General features: G+C 45.5%; 1 protein-coding gene across 5 annotated transcripts in view; it reads left to right on the plus strand.

The window, feature by feature from the left end:
* Nucleotides 1–21,254, plus strand: part of LOC103280903 (CD209 antigen) — a 57,621-nt gene that overhangs the window by 35,863 nt on the left and 504 nt on the right. For 3 of the 5 annotated variants that reach the window (XM_062981726.1, XM_062981725.1, XM_016997652.2), the window contains 7 exons: nt 3,528–3,572; nt 7,854–7,892; nt 8,768–8,863; nt 12,373–12,471; nt 14,327–14,413; nt 16,775–16,923; nt 20,515–20,630. In XM_062981726.1, the coding sequence (XP_062837796.1) occupies nt 3,528–3,572; nt 7,854–7,892; nt 8,768–8,863; nt 12,373–12,471; nt 14,327–14,413; nt 16,775–16,923; nt 20,515–20,630 (631 nt within the window). The remainder of the gene's footprint in view (nt 1–3,527; nt 3,573–7,853; nt 7,893–8,767; nt 8,864–12,372; nt 12,472–14,326; nt 14,414–16,774; nt 16,924–20,514; nt 20,631–21,254) is intronic. The other 2 variants (XM_062981728.1, XM_062981727.1) reach the window with 1 other exon arrangement.

The following is a 21,254-nucleotide window of genomic DNA, read 5'->3' on the forward strand; positions in this document are numbered from 1 at the left end:
GTATTTGCTTATCTTTTTCATATAGAAAGAAGATAGCTCTATACTCAGAGAGGCCTGACTATTTCTGTGGCCCTTACATGTCACATCTCTTTTTATGCTTTGAACCTTTATGGTGTTTGCTTATCTCTTCAACATTGTCTAGTATAGACATTTGTATGTATTTGTCATCTGTCAGGAGTGTTTGGATTGTGTCCTCCTGTGTGGTAGAAGGAAGTTTTACTGGATGATTCTTAGGGGTCTCTACAAACCTTAGGATTGTATGTTGTTGTTGTTGTTGTTGTTGTTGTTGTTGTTGTTGTTGTTGTTATTATTATTATTATTATTATTATTATTATTGAGAGGCTGGGTGGCCATCTGTTGGGAGTGCTTGGATTGTGTCCTGCATGGCAGATCGTGGGAGGTGTTAGCTGGCCCTGATTGTTTAGTGTCTGGCATTCCCGTGTTTTAAGAGTGTTGTTTTTTATTTGGTGTTGTGATTTTAAGCTTGTTAAAATATTAGGAGTCAGATTGTGTTGATTGGCATGGTTCATAGCATATATTTAAAATATTGAGTATTAAAATGGGTTGGATATTGTAGAAGGTTGGATAAGGGATAGTGGAGATAAATACTTTGGATGATGGGCGGGCGCTAGGACCCAGGGGACAGCTTTTTCCCATTGCCTGCCTTTCCTCTTGCCGGCGGCCATGAGGCTTTCTCTTTCCCTCCTGGCATGGCTCCCGATGGTGCGTTGTGGGTTCTGTCCATGTGGAGGTGCGTGAGGTGGTTTTTTGTTGTTTCAACCTTAAGGCGTGGATGATGGGTTGTGTTGTGAAATTTCGAGGTTGGGGGACCTTTACTTTTGTTGTTTTGCTCTGTGCCGCGATTCCATCACCCTTTTATATATATAGATCTACCCGGGGTCATGTCAAAATGTATCAGGTGGGAAAAGTTTAAGAAGCCCTGATCGAGGCAATGAGCTTCTCTTATCAAGGGGCAGCGGTGACACAGTTGATTAAACCCTTGTGCTGAACTGCTGACCTGAAGTTTGGCAGTTTGAATCTGCGATATGGGATGAGCTCCCTCAGTTAGCCCTAGCTCCTGCCAGCCTAGCAGTTCAAAAACATGCACAAAAAAGATCTTGGAGTCCTCGTGGACAACAAGTTAAACATGAGCCTACAATGTGATGCGGCAGCTAAAAAAGCCAATGGGATTTTGGCCTGCATCAATAGGGGAATAACGTCTAGATCCAGGGAAGTCATGCTCCCCCTCTATTCTGCCTTGGTCAGACCACACCTGGAATACTGTGTCCAGTTTTGGGCACCGCAGATGAAGGGAGATGCTGACAAGCTGGAAAGCGTCCAGAGGAGGGCAACTAAAATGATTAAGGGTCTGGAGAACAAGCCCTATGAGGAGAGGCTTAAAGAGCTGGGCATGTTTAGCCTGCAGAAGAGAAGGCTGAGAGGAGACATGATAGCCATGTACAAATATGTGAGGGGAAGTCATAGGGAGGAGGGAGCAAGCTTATTTTCTGCTGCCCTGCAGACTAGGACACGGAACAATGGCTTCAAACTACAGGAAAGGAGATTCCACCTGAACATCAGGAAGAACTTCCTCACTGTGAGGGCTGTTCGGCAGTGGAACTCTCTCCCCCGGGCCGTGGTGGAGGCTCCTTCTTTGGAGGCTTTTAAGCAGAGGCTGGATGGCCATCTGTCGGGGGTGCTTTGAATGCGATTTCCTGCTTCTTAGCGGGGGGTTGGACTAGATGGCCCTTGAGGTCTCTTCCAACTCTACTATTCTATGATTCTATGATTCTATGATTCTATGTGAGTAGCTCAATAGGCACTGCTTCAGTGGGAAAGGGCAAAAAGGTACTCCAAGCAGTCATGCCAGCCACACAACCAGGTGGTGTTGAGGACAATGCAGGCTCCTTGATTTGGAAATGGAGAAGAGCACCTCCCCCAGAGCTGGAGATGACCACCGCCTCCAGAGCCAGAAATGAAAGGAGAAGCCTTTCTCTTTGCTTGTGTATTTGTGTCTCATTGTATGTCATTGTAATCAAGGCACTGAATGTTGTCGAAGGCTTTCATGGCCGGGATCACAGGGTTGTTGTATGTCTTTCGGGCTGTGTGGCCATGTTCCAGAAGTATTCTCTCCTGATGTTTCACCCACATCTATGGCAGGCATCCTCAGAGGTTGTTAGGTATGGAGAAACTAAGCAAGGAAGGTTTATATATATCTGTGGAAAGTCCAGGGTGAGAAAAGAACTCTTGTCAGTTGGAGGCCAGTGTGAATGTTGTAGTTAATCACCTTAATTAGCATTGGATAGCTTCATCTCCTGGCTTCTTCCTGCCTGGGGGCATCCTTTGTTCAGAGTTGTTAGCTGTCCCTGATTCATGTCTGGAACTCCTCTGTTTTCAGAGTGTTGCTTCTTATTTACTATTCTGATTTTTGAGTTTTTTAATACTGGTAGCCAGACTTTGTTCATTTTCATGGTTTCCTCCTTTCCGTTGAAGTTGTCGACATGCTTGTGAATTTAAATGGCTTCTCTGTGTAGTCTGACATGATAGTTGTTGGAGTGGCCCAGCATTTCTGTGTTCTCAAATCATATACTGTGTCCAGGCTGGTTCATCAAGTGCTCTGCTATGGCTGATGTCTCTGGTTGAGTGAGCCTGCCGTGCCTTCCATGTTCTTTGACTCTTGTTTGGGCAATGCTGCGTTTGGGGGTCCCCATGTAGACTTGTCCACAGCTGCATGGTATCCGGTAGACTCCTGCTGAGGTGAGAGGATCCCTTTTGTCCTTCGCTGACCATAGCATTTGCTGGATTTTCTTTGTGGGTCTGTAGATAGTTTGTAGGTTGTGCTTCTTCATCAGCTTCCCTATGCGGTCAGTGGTTCCCTTGATGTCTGGTAAGAACACCTTTCCTCTGGGTGGATCTTTGTCTTGACTCTCATGGCTTGTTCTTGGCCTTACAGCTCTTCTGATGTCCGTGGTGGAGTATCCATTGGCCTGGAGAGCCCAGTTTAGGTGGTTTATTTAATTATTTATTTGCAGCATTTATATTCTACCCTTCTCAACCCAAAGGGGACTCAGGCTAGATCCCAGAACACATGTACAGCAAACATTCAATGCGGGTTATACAATGACAAGACAGACAACAGGTATTTTCCCCTTCTTTTCGGCATCTGTGGAGGCTGTGCTTGGTTCTGGCCACAGGGGTGTGTTGTCACTCCATCTCCTTGCTGAAGAGCTTTCTTTATTTGCAAACTTTTTCCTCCTTTTTCTGATTGAAATGTGGTTCCTAAAATACCTCTCCACTTTAATGCGGTTTCTATTTATCTACTCACATTGCTGTTTTCGATCTGTTAGGTGGGTGGGGAGCTAGGCTGCAGGTCAGGAGCTCACCCTGACCCAGCTTCGAACTGTAAACCTTTCAGCTGGCAAGATTTACTGCAGGTGCAGCTGGTGATTAACCCGCTGTGCTAAAGCCGCTGTGTTATTATTATTATTACTATTATTACTATTATTATTACTATTATTATTTTGCAGCAACTCCTGCAGTGAGCAGAGCGGGTCTTCGGAGAGGAGTCACACGTATGTTTGTATGCTGCTGTAGCAACATCTCTGTGGGATTTCTTATGTAAAGCGGAACAAAAGGGAATATACCATCCATTATATCACAGATAAAAACGGGTGCGTCAGAGTGAGGCCAATAGGTTTTGCCCAGGAGAGAAGAGGCAAAACATGCCAAGGAGGGAGAACACACCTAACGTAGGCAGAAAGTTATGTTCTGGGTTCAGGAAGGGCAACGCTCTTCTCAGCTCTCCTGCTCTCCATGGTGCTGAATGCAACTGCCTTTGTTTGCTTCTGAACTGAGGCTGCAACCATTGAAGGACTTGAGTGCATGCAGTGGTTAGAGATCTGATTTAAGGAGCTAACATGACAGTGGTTTGGAGAAAGAAACTAATCTTTGGGTTGCTGTGAGTTTTCCAGGCTGTCTGGCTATGTTCCAGAAGCATTCTCTCCTGACATTTCACCCACGTCTATGGCAGGCATCCTCAGAGGTTGTGAGGTCTGTTGGAAACTAGGCAAGTGGGCATTATATATCTGTGGAAGGTCCAGGGTGGGAGAAAGAACTCTCTTAAATCTCTATTAAGGCTTACTCTGTGGTGTTGTGGGCAGCCAGAAAAGCTTTCTCGACTGCCCGCATCGTGTCTGCAACAAATAGATCAACAGAGTTGTTCCGGGTTGTCCGGGAGCTCCTTCATCCTTACGGCGGGGGGGGGGGGGGGGGGAGCCCGTGAACAACCTAGTCACTCAATGCAGTGAGTTCGCGCATCATTTTGCAGATAAAGGCGCTCAATTACGCTCTGACTTGGACGCCAACTTTTATACAGTTCCAGTTGAGGTATCTAGAGCATCTGTAGAGTTAACTTTGATGGATTCGATTCAGCTTGTTCGGCCTGATGACGTGGACAAGATCCTTGGAGCAATGAGACCAACCACATGTGCTCTTGTCCTACTTGGCTTATAAAGCTTGCCGGGGGGGGGGGGGGGGGGGGGGGGGTTGGTCGATTGGTTTCTGAAGATTATCAATGCCTCATTGGAACAAGGGCAATTTCCATCTAGCCTGAAACAGGCAACTATCAGACCAATTCTAAAAAAGGTATCCCTTGATTCCTCAATTCTATCAAACTATCGACCAATTTCAAACCTCCCATTCCTAGGCAAGGTTCTGGAGCAAGTGGTTGTCTTCTAAACTCCAGGCACCCTATCCCCATCCAAATATGTTGCACAATGCTCTTCTTTATAGCAATGAGGGGATAGGAGGCTTATCATGACCTGGGTTGCGTCCAAAGAGTTGCAGGGAAAGGAACCAGAGCAGTTCTACTTCAAAGCTTCTCAATTGGTTGGTCTTCATTTAACTGGATTCAGCTGTAATTGGCAGATAATGGGCTTATCTCTGCACAAAGGACAGCTAACCAGTGCGCCGGTGAGCTTGCGTTATAACTCCGTTGTCATCCAGTAAAGTACTCAAAACTACCTCTTCTTCCCTCAACCGGGACGCGGGAATTACGCACTTTATCAAGTCCAATACTTGTTGTGTTACTGTCGGAGCGTTGTTCTCCTTCAGCTTGTTACTTGGTTTTCTCCAACCTTTTCTGTTCACGTTGTCCCTGTGTACGGAACGAAGCTTCCTATTGAGATCAGAGTCCTTCCTTCTGCCCGCCTATCATGTAGCAGAAATGGCATTGCAATAGAGTGCATTTGGTTTTTTCTTTGGAAATGGATTACACTTTGGCTATTTCCACGTATTGCCTGCTGGGGTGGTCTGGGGTAAGACGCCATCCTGGCATCACAGAATGAAATAGTCGAGCACATAATAGCAGCGGTGCTTAGGGAGGTGCACAACTGATTTCTCAAGGAGATGCTGGCAGTTCTCAATTCCACTGTCTGGCCAGAAGTCGGATAACCCACCCTGCTAAGCATTTACGGGGCGGTGCTCCAGGGGCCAATGCAACGGTGGGTTATTTGCCTGGTAAAGGGGTGGGGCCTTCGTGGCTGCAAGAAAGATGGTGGAATGGGAACCCTCCAAGTTATTTTCCAGTTTTTCATCATCTGGTTCCGGAAGTGCTTCTCGCTTGTCTGTTGATAGAATTGGGCCGACCTCTGGAAAACTTATTAGCCCAGTAAAAGTCACGGCTGGGGGTGGGGCCTTTGTGTCAGCTTGGCCGCAGGGGCTGTGTCCGAGGCCGGCCATCATTGCCCAGCAGGGAGTGGGCCTTTATGGCTGCAAGAGACACGGGGGAATTGGACACTCCCAGGGGATTTTCGCCAATTTTTAAGCATCCGATGTACGGAGGCTCCTTCTTTGGAGGCTTTAAAGCAGAGGCTGGATGGCCATCTGTTGGGTGTGCTTTTAATGCGATTTCCAACGGTGGCTGACTCCCCAGAGGAGTGGGACCCGAGCCCCCCATTTCTCTTGCAGTAGCAAAATCCCCACATGAATCAGCCAGGCTTTGAAGCTGAAAGGCCATTCAATGCTAATCAAGGTGGCCAATTGCTACATTCACACTTGCCTCAAACAGACAAGAGTTTTTCTCCCACCCTGGACCTTCCACGGAGATATATATATAAACCCCACTTGCCTACTTTCCAACAGACCTCACAACCTCTGAGTATGCCTGCCATAGATGTGGGCAAAACATCACGAGAGAATGCTTCTGGAACATGGCCAGACAGCCCAGAAAACTCACAACAACCCAGTGATTCAGGCCATGAAAGCCTTTGACAAAGCTAAGCTTTGTTGTAGGAACTCTCTTCTAAAAGGAGCTAATCTAAGGTGCACCAACCTCTTGGGAGGTTGAGAGCAGGCTCATGGGAAGGAGAAGAAACCCCTCAGAGCACATTATTTTATATCACAGACAGAGCAGGATAGTTGGCAAAGAGGAAGACCACTCAGACCCTGTAGCCCAGCTTCTGCTGCCCCTATTGTGAGGCATCCTTCGCTCTCCAAGATTAAGTAATAAGTATGATTGCATTTCCAACAGTATTCATGTAAGAGCCTAAAAAGTTCAGTCAAACAATCAGCCCCCAAAACCTGGGTCAGCTTATTCACAGGTCGGCGTGGGTCCTGTGCCTTGCTTCTTATTAATGAAGAAACCTTCCCCTTCTTTGAGTGGAGTGGGAAAAGGCGAGAGCTGAAAAGGAGCCTGAGCCCCTTGACTCCCTCTGCCCTGGAGCTTCTTCTGGCCCTTTAGATTTCTTGGGCAGGAAAATAGCGGTTGGACCCATGAGGCAGCGTCAACACTTTTTTCTCTTTGGGAAACAACCCTTGTCTTATCCGTATTATGTTTATTGAAGAGAGAATATAAAAAGGGGGGGGGGGAAACAGTTAAATCCAAAAGTGGCAGTCAGGATATAACTTGCAACACACAAAATATGGTTCTATAGAAGTAATTTAAGAATGCCAAGGAACATCTCAGAAGCTAGAAATCCAAAAACATAGCAATAATCCAAGGTAATTCCAGGAACATGAATACAGGCAACTCTTCCAGGCAAAACTCTTCCAAGGTACATTAGCAAAGACAGGAGCATGAAACAATCTTGACATTTCAAGAACCAGGGACTTGGAAACTTGGTAACATGGACAGGAGACTGTTTAACCTTTAGTAATGTTGTCTCCTCTGAAGTGCTTGGAACTAGAGCCCCTAATTTAAGCCAGGCCAGGTTTCCATGAAATCATGTTGAAGGCACCTGTATTTCCAGGCTTTATCTTGGAGGCGCTGGGAAGACCTAGTTGGTCTACTTTTCAGGCCCTGCATTCTGAGATCTAACCTACACTCCTTTGAGACTTCTTCACCCTCCCCGTCTTCCCAAGGCCTTTTCTCTATGGAAACAGAAGTTTATCTAAAGTATGCAAGGTCAGCCTGACCTGTCTGTGATTCTCCCTGATTGCTCTGAGAGACTTCATTTCGTAATCCCTCATCCTCAGAATTCTCTGGCTCTTGCAAGACGACAACAAAGTCAAAGACAAAAGAGGAAAATGGGGAGAAGAGGAGAGAGGAACTGGACAGCTGAGAAGGTGGAGCACCAATGCCTTCTCCTCCCCATGGAATGGCCCTTAACCTATTTAAGGTTGAAATCCCAACCCATAATTTTGCCCCCAATCTTGCCCTTGACATATACATGAGGCCGATTTATCCATTATGACAAAAGGGGAAAGTGGGGGAGGAGAGGAGAGAAGCAGGGAAGCATTGTTGTTGTTGTTGTTGTTGTTGTTGTTATTATTATTATTATTACTATTATTATTATCATTATTATGTGGGCTGTCCTCGAAGTGTAGAGACTGAGCGCCAGCTATTCTCCCCACAGCCTCACCAAGCCGGCTGAGGGCAGGCAGAAGGCTCCCAGGTACGTATCCTGCACTCAGGGTTTTGCGGAGAAAGGGCTAGGAATCTGGGGTTGGGGAGTTTAAGGGTCAGGGAAGGGGGTGGGGGAGGCGGGGATTGGACCTGGGAGACTCTCCAAGTCCAAGTGGGAGAAAGCATCTGGGTTAGATCCCATCCTTTACCCGGACGGTGTGCCATCATCCACAGAGCGAATAGCAAGTGGCAGTCTCTCTGGGTGTGGGTTCTCCATTCCCAGATGGTGGACAAGGTCCTAAATCAGGCGTGTGTAAACTATGGCCCTCCAGGTGTTTTGGACTTCAACTCCCACCATTCTTAACAGCCTCAAGACGCTTCCTTTTCCTTTTCCCTTTCCTTTACCGCTTAAGTGGCTGAGCGGGGAAAGGAAAGGGCCGGAGGCTGTTAGGAATGGTGGGAGTTGGAGTCCAAAACACCTGGAGAGGGAAAGGGCCGGAGGCCGCTGGGTATGGTGGGAGTTGAAGTCCCAACCATCTGGAGGGAGGGCCCAAGTTTGCCTGTGCCTGGTATAAGGTGTATATGAAACATAAATGAATTTCATGTTTAGACTTGGGTCCCCTTTCTAAGATATTTAATTATCTATGTATAAACAAGTGCATGTGTTCAACAATGTGAAATAATGCAAAATCCACCATGCCGTTGATCCCAAGCATTCTGTACGAGGAATGTTCAGCCTGCCCTAAATACCACCACCGCACAGGATGTGGTAAAATGCGCAATGCTGGGGAGCATCTTTTTGCACCTGCAAGGGTTCCCCTTGCGGCGCATTTGCCCCACTCCTGTGCAAGACAGTCTTGCGCGCAGGGAGGACTGGGGCCGCCGGCCATTTCTGAGTCCGGATCCTGTTTCCTCTCTCCAAAGTGAAGACGCCATTCTTTGAAACGCAACGGGGTGAACTGGTCCTCCTCCTCCTGACCTTGATCCTCTTGGTTCTTGTAGTGACCATGACTACTCTCTGTAAGTAAAGGGGGGGGGTGACTTTTTAGAGAAAGGGAAGGGGGAAAGGAAGGTTTACGTGCAAGGTTTTTGTGCACGAATGGTTTAAGTATTTTTATTGTACTGTTTAAATGTATTTATTGTATTATGCTAAATTGCTTATTTTAATTGCTTATGTTTTATCTTTTGTACTGTATACTGGCATTGAATTTTGCCAGATTGTGAGCTGCCCTGAGTCCCTTCGGGTGAGAAGGGCAGCATAGAAATGATGAAAATAAACAAATAAACAGACAGACAAACAAACAAATAAATAAATAAGGGTCTGCAGAAGGATCTTGGGTGGGTTTGCTTCAGGGCACAAACCTGCCTTTCCATGAAGAGCCCCAAATCTGAGCACATGACTGAGCCATGGCTAAGCTCGGTTGACCCTCCCTTGGTTTCCAATGGTGGACAATAGTAGGATCAGCCCCCCTTCAATTAAATGGCCCTTTCACGTTCCCTTGAATTCAAGTGTTTCTACCTTCTACCTATGTAATGGGAAATATAACTTTTTTTTTGGACAGCCTACATGGCTGTTTTATCTCAGTGGCAACTCCCTGATTCTTTTCTTGCAGTCTATACTCCAGGAACTGATGGTGACATCTGTAATAATAATAATAATAATAATAATAATAATAATAATAATAATAATAATAATAATACCCCGCCACCATCTCCCCGTGGGGACTTGGGGCTGTTCACAATGTTACAAAAGTAACAGCACAAATACATTTTAAACACAAGAAGATGATAAAACAAGTTAAAACAAAGATTTAAACAACAATAATAATATCAATAGTAATAATATCAAACAACCACCAATGCGATTCAGTCAACTTCAATTGCATTGGTTTCCTCTGTTTCTCTATATTTGCTATGGAGTTTTTTGGAGGGGAGGGGTGGAATTGTGGGTTGGAGGCAGTTGTTGTTGTTATTGTTGTTGTGTGTCTTCAAGTATCTTCTGCCTTAAGGAGAACCTCAGGCAGCCCTATCCCAGGTTCTTCTGTTTGCAAGGTGAGCCCAGAGGTTGCTCTTGCTTTCCTCTGAGGCTGGGAGAGAGTGACTTCTTGCCCGAGGTCACCCAAAGGGGCCACACCACCCACTTTGGCACCCTTGGGAGATAACCCTTCTCTTGCCCCCAAACACCCTCCACAAGGCACAGAGGAGTCTTTCATTATGTAGCAAATAGCATTGCACGTAATTCGTTTCTCCTATTTCCTTTGTTTATTTTGGTACGTTGGCAGCACATAACAGGACCCCCCCCCCCCCCCCGCATCCAGTATGAAAATCAGCTAGCCATGAAAGCAAGCAAGAATTGATCCCAGCTCCAAGTCTGCTTTTTGGCATCACAGTTTAATCTTTTTCATCAATCTCCCAGCAAACAAAAAGTAAATCCACATTCCCCGAAAACAGCTCTTCCAGGAGGTCATCACTCTTTCTTACGTGGAAGTGGGAAGCCTCTTAAAATGCCTTGGAATGGAGAGAGTGCATGGCTGGCTGGCATGGTGTAGACCCGGAGAGAAAGCGCGCATGCCTGCCAATGCCTCCAGCTGAGTGCCTCCTCTAGAGTGAGAAATTCTTACTCTAGAGGAGGCGCTCAGCTGCAGGCACTGGCAGGTGCTCATGCTTTCTGGACCTGCACACCACACACATACAATCTTTCCAAGGAGAATGCACATGGGGCGTGCAGGCCCAGAAAGCATGTGCACTTGCCAGTGCCTGCAGCCAAGCGCCTGCTCTAGAGTAGAAAGAAATAGCAGGTAAGAAGAAGCCTCCTCAAAGCGCGCAGGAAGGGAAGCCTAGGAAGCCCCCCTCACTAAAATGGGCCAATAGAAAATGAATCTTTCAGCACCCCTGGGCATAAACAGATATCTGTCCTCCCAATTTTAGGAGGCTCCCAAAATAAGGATTGGGGCCCCCACCGAAAGCCAGAACACAAAATGGGTCAAGGTTTACCCCGAATGCACAACCTTAGTAGCGAGATAAGCCACTTCCTGTTTTAGAAAAATGCCACCCGGGAACCAAAAGCACCTTCTGCCAGTGAGGAGGGCAGTGGTGGTTTTTGTAACTCTGCTGGGCCTGGCATAGAGTCCAAGTGAGGGTTAATGGCATCACGGGTTGGAGGGTCCCATCCAGTGATCAGAGTAGAGCTGGGATGTGAAAGGTCTCTATAAAATCTCCTTTTAAAATAAATATAAGGCATGGTTTGGCCTCCTTTGAAATACGGTGAAGAGTTCTGCAAACACCATGGGTGGCCAAATGCCAACGAGGGAGAATGCACAAAACGTAGGCAGAATGTTATGCTCTGCGTTGAGGAAGGGCAAGGCTCTTCTCCGCTCTCCTGCTCTCCATGGTGCTGAATGCAACTGCACTTGCTTGTTTTTGAACTGTTTGCAGCCATGGGTGGACTTATTCGAGTGCATGTAGCAGTTAGAGATCATGGTTTAAGGAGCCAACATGCCAATTGTTTGGAGAAAGAAACTAAGCTTTGTTGTAGGAACTCCCTTCTAAAATAGTATCTCAGGGAGCTAATCTAAGGTATGCCTCCACCTTGGGAGGTTGAGAGAGGGCTCATGGGAAGGTGAAGAAGCAGAGAAGACACCCCCACACGTGAGGGTTAATGCCATCATGGGCTAGAGGGTCACTTCCAGTGGTTAGAGCAGAGCTGGGGTGCTAAAGGTCCCTATGAAATTTCCCCTAAAATAAATATAAGGCATGGTTTGGCCACCTTTGAAATATGTGGCCGGAGAAGAGTTCTGCAAGCACCATGGAGGGCCAAAAGAGCCAAGAAATTGGAGCAAACCAAGCCTGAACACCCCCTGGAAGCCAGCCCAACTGAGGCTGTCGTATTTTGGGCACATCATGCGATGCACCAGGGGCGCCAGGGTTGATTGGTGAGGTGTAAGGCAGTTGGAAAAAGGAAGGCTAAATTACAGGTGGATTTTTTTTCGTGTCAGGAGCAACTTGAGAGACTGCAAGTTGCTTCTGGTGTGATAGTTAATAGGATAAGAATCAGAACTTTGGCCAGCTAATTACCGTAACATTATGGACTGCCTTTCATTACCAAGGGCAAGGAGTTTATTCTTGCTGACTGCGATCAAGCCAGTTTTGACTTATGGTGACCCCCTTGAATGAGAGAGAGAGAGAGAGAGACCTCCAAGTCACCTGCCGCCCTGCTGAGGCCTTGTAAAGTCAGGGCAGCTTCAATGTCTGGTGGCCCCACGGATGGGAGGAAGGCCTTCTGCCCTCAAGGGCTGGCTTGATCCGTAGTCAGCAAGAATAGACTCCTTGCCCTTGGTAATGAAAGGCAGGCCGTAAGGAGAGGTGGGTAATACATATATCATCATCATCAACAACAACATTATGATGATCATCATGTCAAGGTGTGAAGAGCCCTAGTTCAAAACCAGGCCTTCCCATCCTCACCATGGTGTCCGGCCTCAAGCAAATGTTTTTGGAAGACCTCTTTTTTTTTCTTTTCTGGGTTCTAGATTACCAAGAAGTCGGTAAATTCAATGACATCAAGGAAGCACTGGCCGTATTACGGGCCTTTGCCATCAAGCAGGACACACGATTTGAAAAGAAGAACGGTAAGTTCCAGGCGCAGGGCTGCGGAAGTGCCGCCTTCCCATGGGGTCTTGGGATTCGCAGTTTAGGGAGGCCCGGGGGCTCCCCGGTCTGAGAACTTCAAAGGGCCTAAAGCAGGCATGGGCAAACTTCAGCTTTCCCTTCAACTCCCACAAATCCTAACAGTGCGAGATGGAGTCCAACACCTGGAGGGCCAAAGTTTGCCCATGCCTGGTCAACACCGTTGTCTGCACAAAGAACACAATTCTCTGCACAGAAAATAATAATATTTCTATTAAAAAAAACCCAGTCCGGTGCAAAAAAGGTCTGAAGTTAATGCAAAAGAAGTATGTAATTATAGCATTTTCCAACAGGAAATAGAATTGTCTTCACAGTAAATACGAACAGAATGCGTATGCTGAGCATTCAGCAAGCAGAGCGTGAAGCGTTGTGGCTGGAAAAAAATGTAGAGCTTAGGAGGCAAAGATATAGAGTTCTGTTTTTAAAATCACAAAAAGTTTATTTACAAAAATAATAACTACATTTCTTCATAGTAAATAACTGGGTCGAGGCTACTCTAACCTATTGGACACAACCTCTTGGAAAATAACTACAACCAGTCTCTGGGCACATATCCTTTTGGCAAATGTGAATCTCCATGAATATGTGGAAAATACCTTTTGAAAACCATTAGTCAAGAAAAGCATGACCTTCTTAGAAGTCAACTCTTTTAACAAGTGATATTCACAAGTATTAATGTAATGGCACACAGGTAAATCAGCTGTTAAACTGCAAGAACCATATATTTAAACTGCCAAGGATAAAGACATGTCACTACAAAAATATATTTGGTTAGTAGAAGATGGTTGTTTCTATGCAGTTGAAGTTGCCCAAAAGATATACACTACCTTGAAACCTCTTAGTTAAAATGTGCACTCAGAGATGATAAACAAAGTCTTCTTTGAAAAATAACATATCTTGTTTACTCACAGACATCTTGTATTAATTCACCATACAGGCACATTTCTTACTGAAGTTCAGTTATAGACAGCATGTAGTTTCTCTGTGTTGAGTACACAGGGTATCACTTCTTAATCAATAGTCCATAGCCTTTAGGTATAGTTGTACTCACTGAAGTCCATAAGCATACTTTAATATTAAAGTCCAAACAGTAACATGCATCCACTTCCCCTGAGGTCTGCTGCAAACATGCATCCACCTCCACTGAGCACTGAATACAAAATGAAGTCCTGAGTCTGAACATACTCGGTACAATCACATGTCTATAACCCCTCCCACACCAAAGAGGTCAGTCAAACTGGAAAATCAACATACACATAGAATACAGGTTAGCAAATATATACAATAACAAATAAATAGCGACAGGCTTGTGAGGTTGCTATTTCCAACAGAACCTGCACACTTTGGCAGAGAACAAAGGCCTTGCGAAACTACAGCTCCCAGGGCCCCATTGCACTGACCCACAGCAGCTCAAGGTGGGTCAAATTGCTCTCATTCCGCAGTGTGGATGCCGAGGATGCTTTGTACTCCTTCCTAAACCACAAATTGCAGGATTCTATAGGATAGGTTCAGAGTGCTATAGCTGTATAGTCTGCATGGGACCCTCAGTCTTTACCTTGTTGATACTAAATCTTTCCTGGGCTTCAGAATCATCTTCTTCTTCTTCTTCTTCTTCTTCTTCTTCTTCTTCTTCTTCTTCTTCTTCTTCTTCTTCTTCCCGCTTTTATCTCGAGTGAGATAAAAGCAGCTCATCGTTTTCAATTTTCTCTTCTAAACGGGGAAGGAGGCTGGGGAAGTGGCTCCTTCTGAGGCCTTCGTGGCCCCTTGGCCTCATTCTGAGCCTGGTCCGCTTTTCAGACCTTGAAGTGATTGACTTGGCGCTAAACCTTACCTCGGAATTCCTGGAATCGGTGGAAGAAAATGACAGGCTCCAAGCAGAAATCGGTAAGGCCTTCAACCCCCCCTCTCCCATTTAAAATTGCAGGTTTTAAATGGGCATTTATTGGTCATGAGTAGTTCTAATGTGTTTTAGATTTAGGTCTGCTATGTCTTTGAATTAATATGTCTTAATGGCATATTAACAATGTTGTACCTCACCTCAAGCTTTGAAGAAAAGTAAATAGCCAATAATGTTGTTGTTGTTGTTGTTGTTGTTGTTGTTGTTGTTACTATTTACTTTATTTATATTCTGCCCTTCCTTCTCACCCCGAAGGGGGCTCAGGGCAGATCACAAAACACATATACGGCAAACATTCAATGCCGATTATAACAATGATAAGACAGACAACAAGTAGAGGTTTTTATCCATGTTGATGTTTTATTGTTGGCTGATTTGTTTATTGTTTTTGTTTTGATTTTGTGCTGTTGTGTCCGGGCATAACCCCATGTAAGCTGCCCTGAGTCCCTTCGGGGAGATGGGGCGGGGTATAAGAATAAAGTTATTATTATTGTTGTTGTTGTTGTTGTTATTATTATTATTATTATTATTATTATTATTATTATTATTATATAGGCTTTTCCCATCTTTCGGCATTTTTGGAGGCTGTGCTCAGTTCTGGCCACCAGGGGGTGCTGTCACTCCCTCTCCCTGTCGAAGAGCTTTCTTTGTTCATAAGCTTAACTCCTTTTTTTCTGATCAAAACATTGAGCTTAATTACCTCCCCGCTGTCATGTAGTTCCTATTTATCTACTCACATTTGTTTTCGAATTGCTAGGTTGGCAGAAGCTGGGCTAAAGGTCAGGAACTCACCCTGACCCGGGCTTCAAACTCTCAACCTTCTGGTTGGCAAGATGATTGCATCTTGGTGATTAACCTGCTGTGCTAAAGTCCAGCCCTAGTAGTAATAGTAGTAGTAGTAGTAGTAGTAGTAGAGATCATCTGGAGTTTTGGAGTTCGTTGCCATCTGTACGCAGATGACACCCAACTCTATTACGCATTTCCACGTGATGCCAAGGATGCCATCCTGACCCTGAACTGGTGCCTGTCAGCTGTGATGGACTGGATGAGAATAAATTGAAACTGAATCCAGATGGAGGTACTAGTCATCAGTCATAAGGCTGATCAGGGTATTGGGCTGAAACCTGCGCTAGCTGGAGTCACACTTCCCCTGAAGGTGCAGGTCCGCAGCCTGGGGGTCCTCCTGGGCTCAGTGCTAACCTCGGAGGCTCAGGTGTTGGCTGTGTCCAGGAGGGCATTTTTGCACAGTTAAAAGTTGTGCGTCAGCTGCGCCCATGCCTTGGAAAGTCTTATCTGGCCATGGTAGTCATGTCCAGGCTTGATTACTGTAATATGCTCTACATAGGGCTGCCCCAGAAGAGAGTTTGGAAACCGCAACTGGTGAAAAGGTCAGTAGCCAGACTGCTCACGGGAGTAGGATACAGGGAAAGAACTACCCCACTCTTGAAGCAGCTACACTGGCTTCCAGTTTGTTTCCAGGCGCAATTCAAGGCATTGTCTTTAGTCCAAAATGGTCTAAAGTCCAGCCTACTTGAGGGACCGCATCTCCTCCTATCAGCCATTCGAGCCCTGAGATCATCAGGAGGGGCCCTCCTCTTGGTCCTCCACCTTCACAAGTAAGGTTGGTGGGGACCGGGGAGAGGGCCTTCCTTCTCGGTGGTGGCCCCGCGGCTCTGGAACTCCCTTCCCGGAGAGGTACAGGCAGCCCCCTCGTTACTGGCCTTTCGCTCCCAAGTGAAGACCTTCTTGTGGAAGCAGGCCTTTCTCGATAACACACAAGACTAGTCACTTCGGTCAGATAAGGCTCAAGGCTCATACCGACAGAGTTATGGAGCTCTGAACTGTTTTATATTTTTCATATGTTAATATGTTAGGATAACCTCAGTGGCTGGAAGTGTACAGTTTTAAACTGATATGATATATGTGTGTTTTTAATGTTTTTATTTGTATTTATATAATTTGGGTTTATATAATGTGTCATTTTTTGTTTATGTGTAGGGTTGTGGGATGAGGGCTTTTGTATTATAGAGTTGTGTTCTAGTTGTATGCCGCTTTGAGTCCCATTTGTGGGAGAAAAGTAAAATAATAATAGCAGTAGTAATAGTAGTAGTAGTAGTACAGTGGAGTAATGGGCCTTACACTTTGAGATTTGGTTACAATATTTCAACCTTCATTGCAGTTGGGTTACAACAGCCTTCCTGCATGTCGTTCATATGAACTTGGCAGTTTGCTGTGGTTGTTGCTCTTGTTTTCTAGGAAGTGCACAGGTGCATGGAGCATGTTAAAACCCACCATCATTCTCTCTCCTCCCCCCCCCCTCTTTCCGTCTTTCCTGCTTTGCCTCCCAGATAAGCTCCTTGGGATGCTTGGTGAGTGGGTCATCTACAACAGGAACCTCTACTACTTTTCCGAAGATGAATTCACTTGGGAAGAGTCGATACAGGAATGCATCAAGCGGGAATCAGAGCTGATCTCCGTGAAGTTTGGAGAGGAACAGGTTCATAGAAGTCGGGGAGGGAGTGGCACTCTTCCAACTTTGGGGAGCCCCACAAAAGGCCTTGCAGCATCTTCCGGGTGACGCGCAGCTCAACAGCCTTTAATAATAATAATAATAATAATAATAATAATAATAATAATAATAATAATACAACTTTATTTATACCCCGCCACCATCACCCCACGGGAACTCGGGGCAGCTCACACGGGGCAAGGCCCAACTAGCACAATTTACAAAAACAACAGCATAAATACATTGAACCATATACAAAAAATAATAAAACACAGTAAGACAATAAAACAAGAGTTAATACAGCAGTAAATCAATCAACCACCAAGTACAATTCAGTCGACTTCATTGGTGGGGATGCTTGATGCCCAGAATTTCCGGGGAACTAATTCTAGGGGAGCGGCCAAGGCTTACAAACTGAACTACAGCGATAGTGAATTGCAAGGCAGGCTGCTCACACCTGACCTGGGATCCCAAAACCTGGAATATTCCAAAATTGTCACAATGGGGGCTGGGATGGGTGGGGACACCTTGCTTTCTGATGGTTCGGTGCACACAAAGGTTGTTGTTCATACACAAAAGTATTATAAACTAGGGTGCATACCTGGCGCTGTGCAGACCGGCATTTTCTTTGTGGCTGTTTCCTATTCTGCTTCCCTTTCCCTCACAAGGCTTTTCCCTCTCTCTTTACTTTCTATCTTTGCTTCCCTTCATACACCTCTCTCTCTTTCTTTCTCTCTCTCTTTCCTTTCTCTTCCATTTTCTTTTATCCTTTATCTTTCTTTCCTTCCTTCATACCTTTCCCCATTCCTGCTACTACCCTTCATTTGGCCTTTTCTTGGTAAGTAATACCTTTTCAAGTTCAAAGCAAGGCACAGGCAAACTCACTCATTTCCCAAAATATACATCTTCGTTAAATTGCTAACTTCCTGGATAACCAACTGCGGCCTTCAAGGCCGTGTTTTTTGCCTCATTGTACGGATACCCTTTTGCCTCCCAGTAGCTAATCCTTTATATTTTTACACTGCCCTCTTGTGGCTTCATCTGAGCCCTGCATACATACCGTATATAGTCGAGTATAAGCCGGCCTGAATATAAGCAGAGGCACCTAATTTTACCACAAACTGAGAGAACTTATTGACTCAAATATAAGACGAGGGTGGGAAATGCAACAGCTACTGGTAAATTTTATACCAATAAAACTACATTCATTGAGGCATCAGTAGGTTAACTGTTTTTGAATATTTACATAAAACTGTAAATTAAGATATTAAGAAGACTTCAGTAAGATAAGCCTGTCCAACTCTGATTACTTCTATACTCAAGTATAAGCCAGCCTGAATATAAGCCTGCCAGGACCCTCACTTGAGTATAAGTCAAGAGGGGCTTTTCAGCCCTAAAAAGGGCTGAAAAACTCAGCTTATACTCAAGTATATACGGTACATACCTAGGACCAGTAAAAATGCATCCTGCCATTTTTTTTTACTTTTTGGAACCCCTTCCTCACAAAGGTGGATTTCACTGTTAATGCCCCTGAGTGATATTAAAGTGTGTCACAAAGGGCCTGTGTACCAAATTTGGACCAGATCCATCAAGTGGCATAGGAGTCTTTGTGGTACAAACCAACCAACATATATACATATGGGCCGGGCTGTGGCGCAGCTGTTGAGCAGCTGCCTTAAATCACTCTGACCATGAGGTCATGAGTTCGAGGCCAGCCCGTGGCGGGGTGAGCACCCGTCAATTAAAAATAAAAAATAGCCCCTGCTCCTTGCTGACCTAGCAACCCGAAAGATAGTTGCATCTATCAAGTAGGAAATAAGGTACCACTTATAAAGTGGGGAGGCAAGATTAACTAATTTACGACCTGGAATGAGGAAGTGCCGTCAGTGTGGATGATGAAGCAGCTGCTCCCCCCTGTGGCCAGAATCGAACATCCCCTCAGAAGAAGGTTAACTGCCTCTGCGTGTGTCTCTCAGTCTCTGTTTGATGTGTTTATGGGCATTGAATGTTTGCCCTAAGTGTGTTATAATGTGATCCGCCCTGAGTCCCCTTCGGGGTGAGAAGGGCGGAATATAAATACTGTAAATAAATAAATAAATAAATAAATAAATCTGCCTGCCATATTTGGAAGGAAGACGCGGACAGCAGATTGGATTTCAACCCCTTTACTCTTTGCCAAATAGTAGGTGACCGACTCAGGTCACGCTGAGTAAAGGACCTGCCAGGCCTCTTTTGGGGCGGCCTTTCCGATTGCAGTGTTCCCTCACTTATTGCAGGGGTTACGTTCCAGGACCACCCACAATAAGTAAAAATCTGCAAAGTAGGGACGCTATATTTATTTTAATAGTTATACATTATTTTAGTAGTTAGACACTATTTTAAGTCTTTATCAACCAATCGTGTGTTGATAAATCGCCTCCTTCTCCTCCCGTTGCTGCTTGGGCTCCTTTTCTCTCCCTTTGGCTTCTCCTTCCTCCCTTCCTTAGGCTGTAAATTGTAATTTTTTATGATTTATAATATTCTTTTAGAGTTTATTGAAAACCCACAAAACAGTGAATCTGCAAAAAGTGAACTGCTATGTAGTGAGGGAACACTGTATAGCATTTTTTTCAGGCATGCGCAGAAAGCTAATCTAGCAAAGGAATTTTACTAACTGTAGTTACTTCCCATTCATATTAATAACTGAACATTAAATCAGGAAATGTCCATGGTCCACATTAGGTACATATTATCTGGTCAGCCAAATGTCATAGCTGTTTGTATTGGCTTGCCTCGGCAGGCTCACAGTCATTTGTACAACCTAACCTTGCGTTCTGTCTTAATCAGTTATTAACTATCAACAATTTAAGGGGAAAGATTCTAAATAAGAGGAAAAGATTTTGAGCAAGGGGATCAAAAATATTTCTACAAAGCGCAGCCCCCCCCATACACACATATATAGAGACTCCAACTCTAGTATAGACAGATACAGGGTATAAAATGGCCTCCAAGTGATGTGTATAAGGTGCATATGAAATATAAATGAATTCCATGTTCAGACTTAGGTCCACTTCCTATCAATATCACTGTGCACATAGAGGCATGATGCAGGCATTCCACAATCCCTGGAACCAAACCTCAGCCGATAGACACTGAGAGCCGACTGAAGAACACCATGGTTTTGAAAATGAACTTTCTTCCACGATTGGTGCTCCTCCCCTACTTTCCCATGATGAAAGCATCGCCCTGATCTCTGTATGTAAATTCAAGAGACCGGGGGTGGGGGGGGGGGTGGGGGTGGGGGGGAATAAAACGGCTTGACTGCTCTGTTTCTCCGTATTGTGTTTTGTGAAGAGAAGAGGCAGCGGATCAGGACAATAGGATATTGTGGCAAACCCATTTTTTTTAGAACGAACCCTAATTCTGAGAGGTAAACACGGCTCCTGAGCAGGAGCAGGGATGTGGGGCAACTCAGGGGGCATCTACACCATTGAATCATTGCCGTTTGGCACCACTTCAACGGTTGTGGTTTAATGCTGTGTGCTCAAATTGGAGTGCCTTGATGCGCCAGCCTCCCTCTGACTGTCCGTCCTTCTGCAGGCCTTTGCTGACAAGGAGGCCACGCGCCTCAATAACAGCTACTGGATCGGACTCCGGAAGAACCAGTCTTTGAAATTCGGCGTAGAGTGGCTGAATCTCCAACTGATCAGCACCACGTGAGTCTCTGCACTTAGACCCAGCAAATGGGGAGGACTGAAATAATCCAGGCTCAGACCCTGCACCTGATAGTTAGGGTTGTGAGTTACGGGGGGCGGGTGATGTTCCCGTGAGGATTTTGGGATGATAGGGCTGATGCTTGGAATGAAACTGGTTTGTCTTAGAATCATAGACTCCTAGAGTTGGAGGAGACCTCGTGGGCCACCCAGTCCAACCCCATTCTGCCAAGAAACAGGAAAATCGCATTCCAAGCCCTCCTGACAGATGGTCATCCAGCCTCTGTTTCAAAGCCTCCAAAGAAGGAGCCTCCACCACACTCCCTCCGGGGCAGAGAGAGAGTTCTGTTGCTGAGCAGCTCTCACGAACCAGGGCTGCAGCACCTTGCCTCTGTGTCTGCTGAAAATCCCCATGTTCTTGGGCCAGGGCGGTACTTGCATCTTTGGCGGGAACAGCCTGAACAAGATAAAACAAAAATCAGTCCTATAAAATACTGATGCTTGGAACAAACTATATGTATCATCATCATCATCATCATCATCATCTTGTTGTTTGCCTTCCTACTCTGTTTCAGGGCTCATGTCAGGACCTCAAGTAGGGCGATCCCAACAAGGCCAGGAATAGGT

This window comes from Anolis carolinensis, chromosome 5 (genome assembly GCF_035594765.1).
Source record: "Anolis carolinensis isolate JA03-04 chromosome 5, rAnoCar3.1.pri, whole genome shotgun sequence".
In the NCBI taxonomy this organism is placed as follows: Eukaryota; Metazoa; Chordata; class Lepidosauria; order Squamata; family Dactyloidae; genus Anolis; species Anolis carolinensis.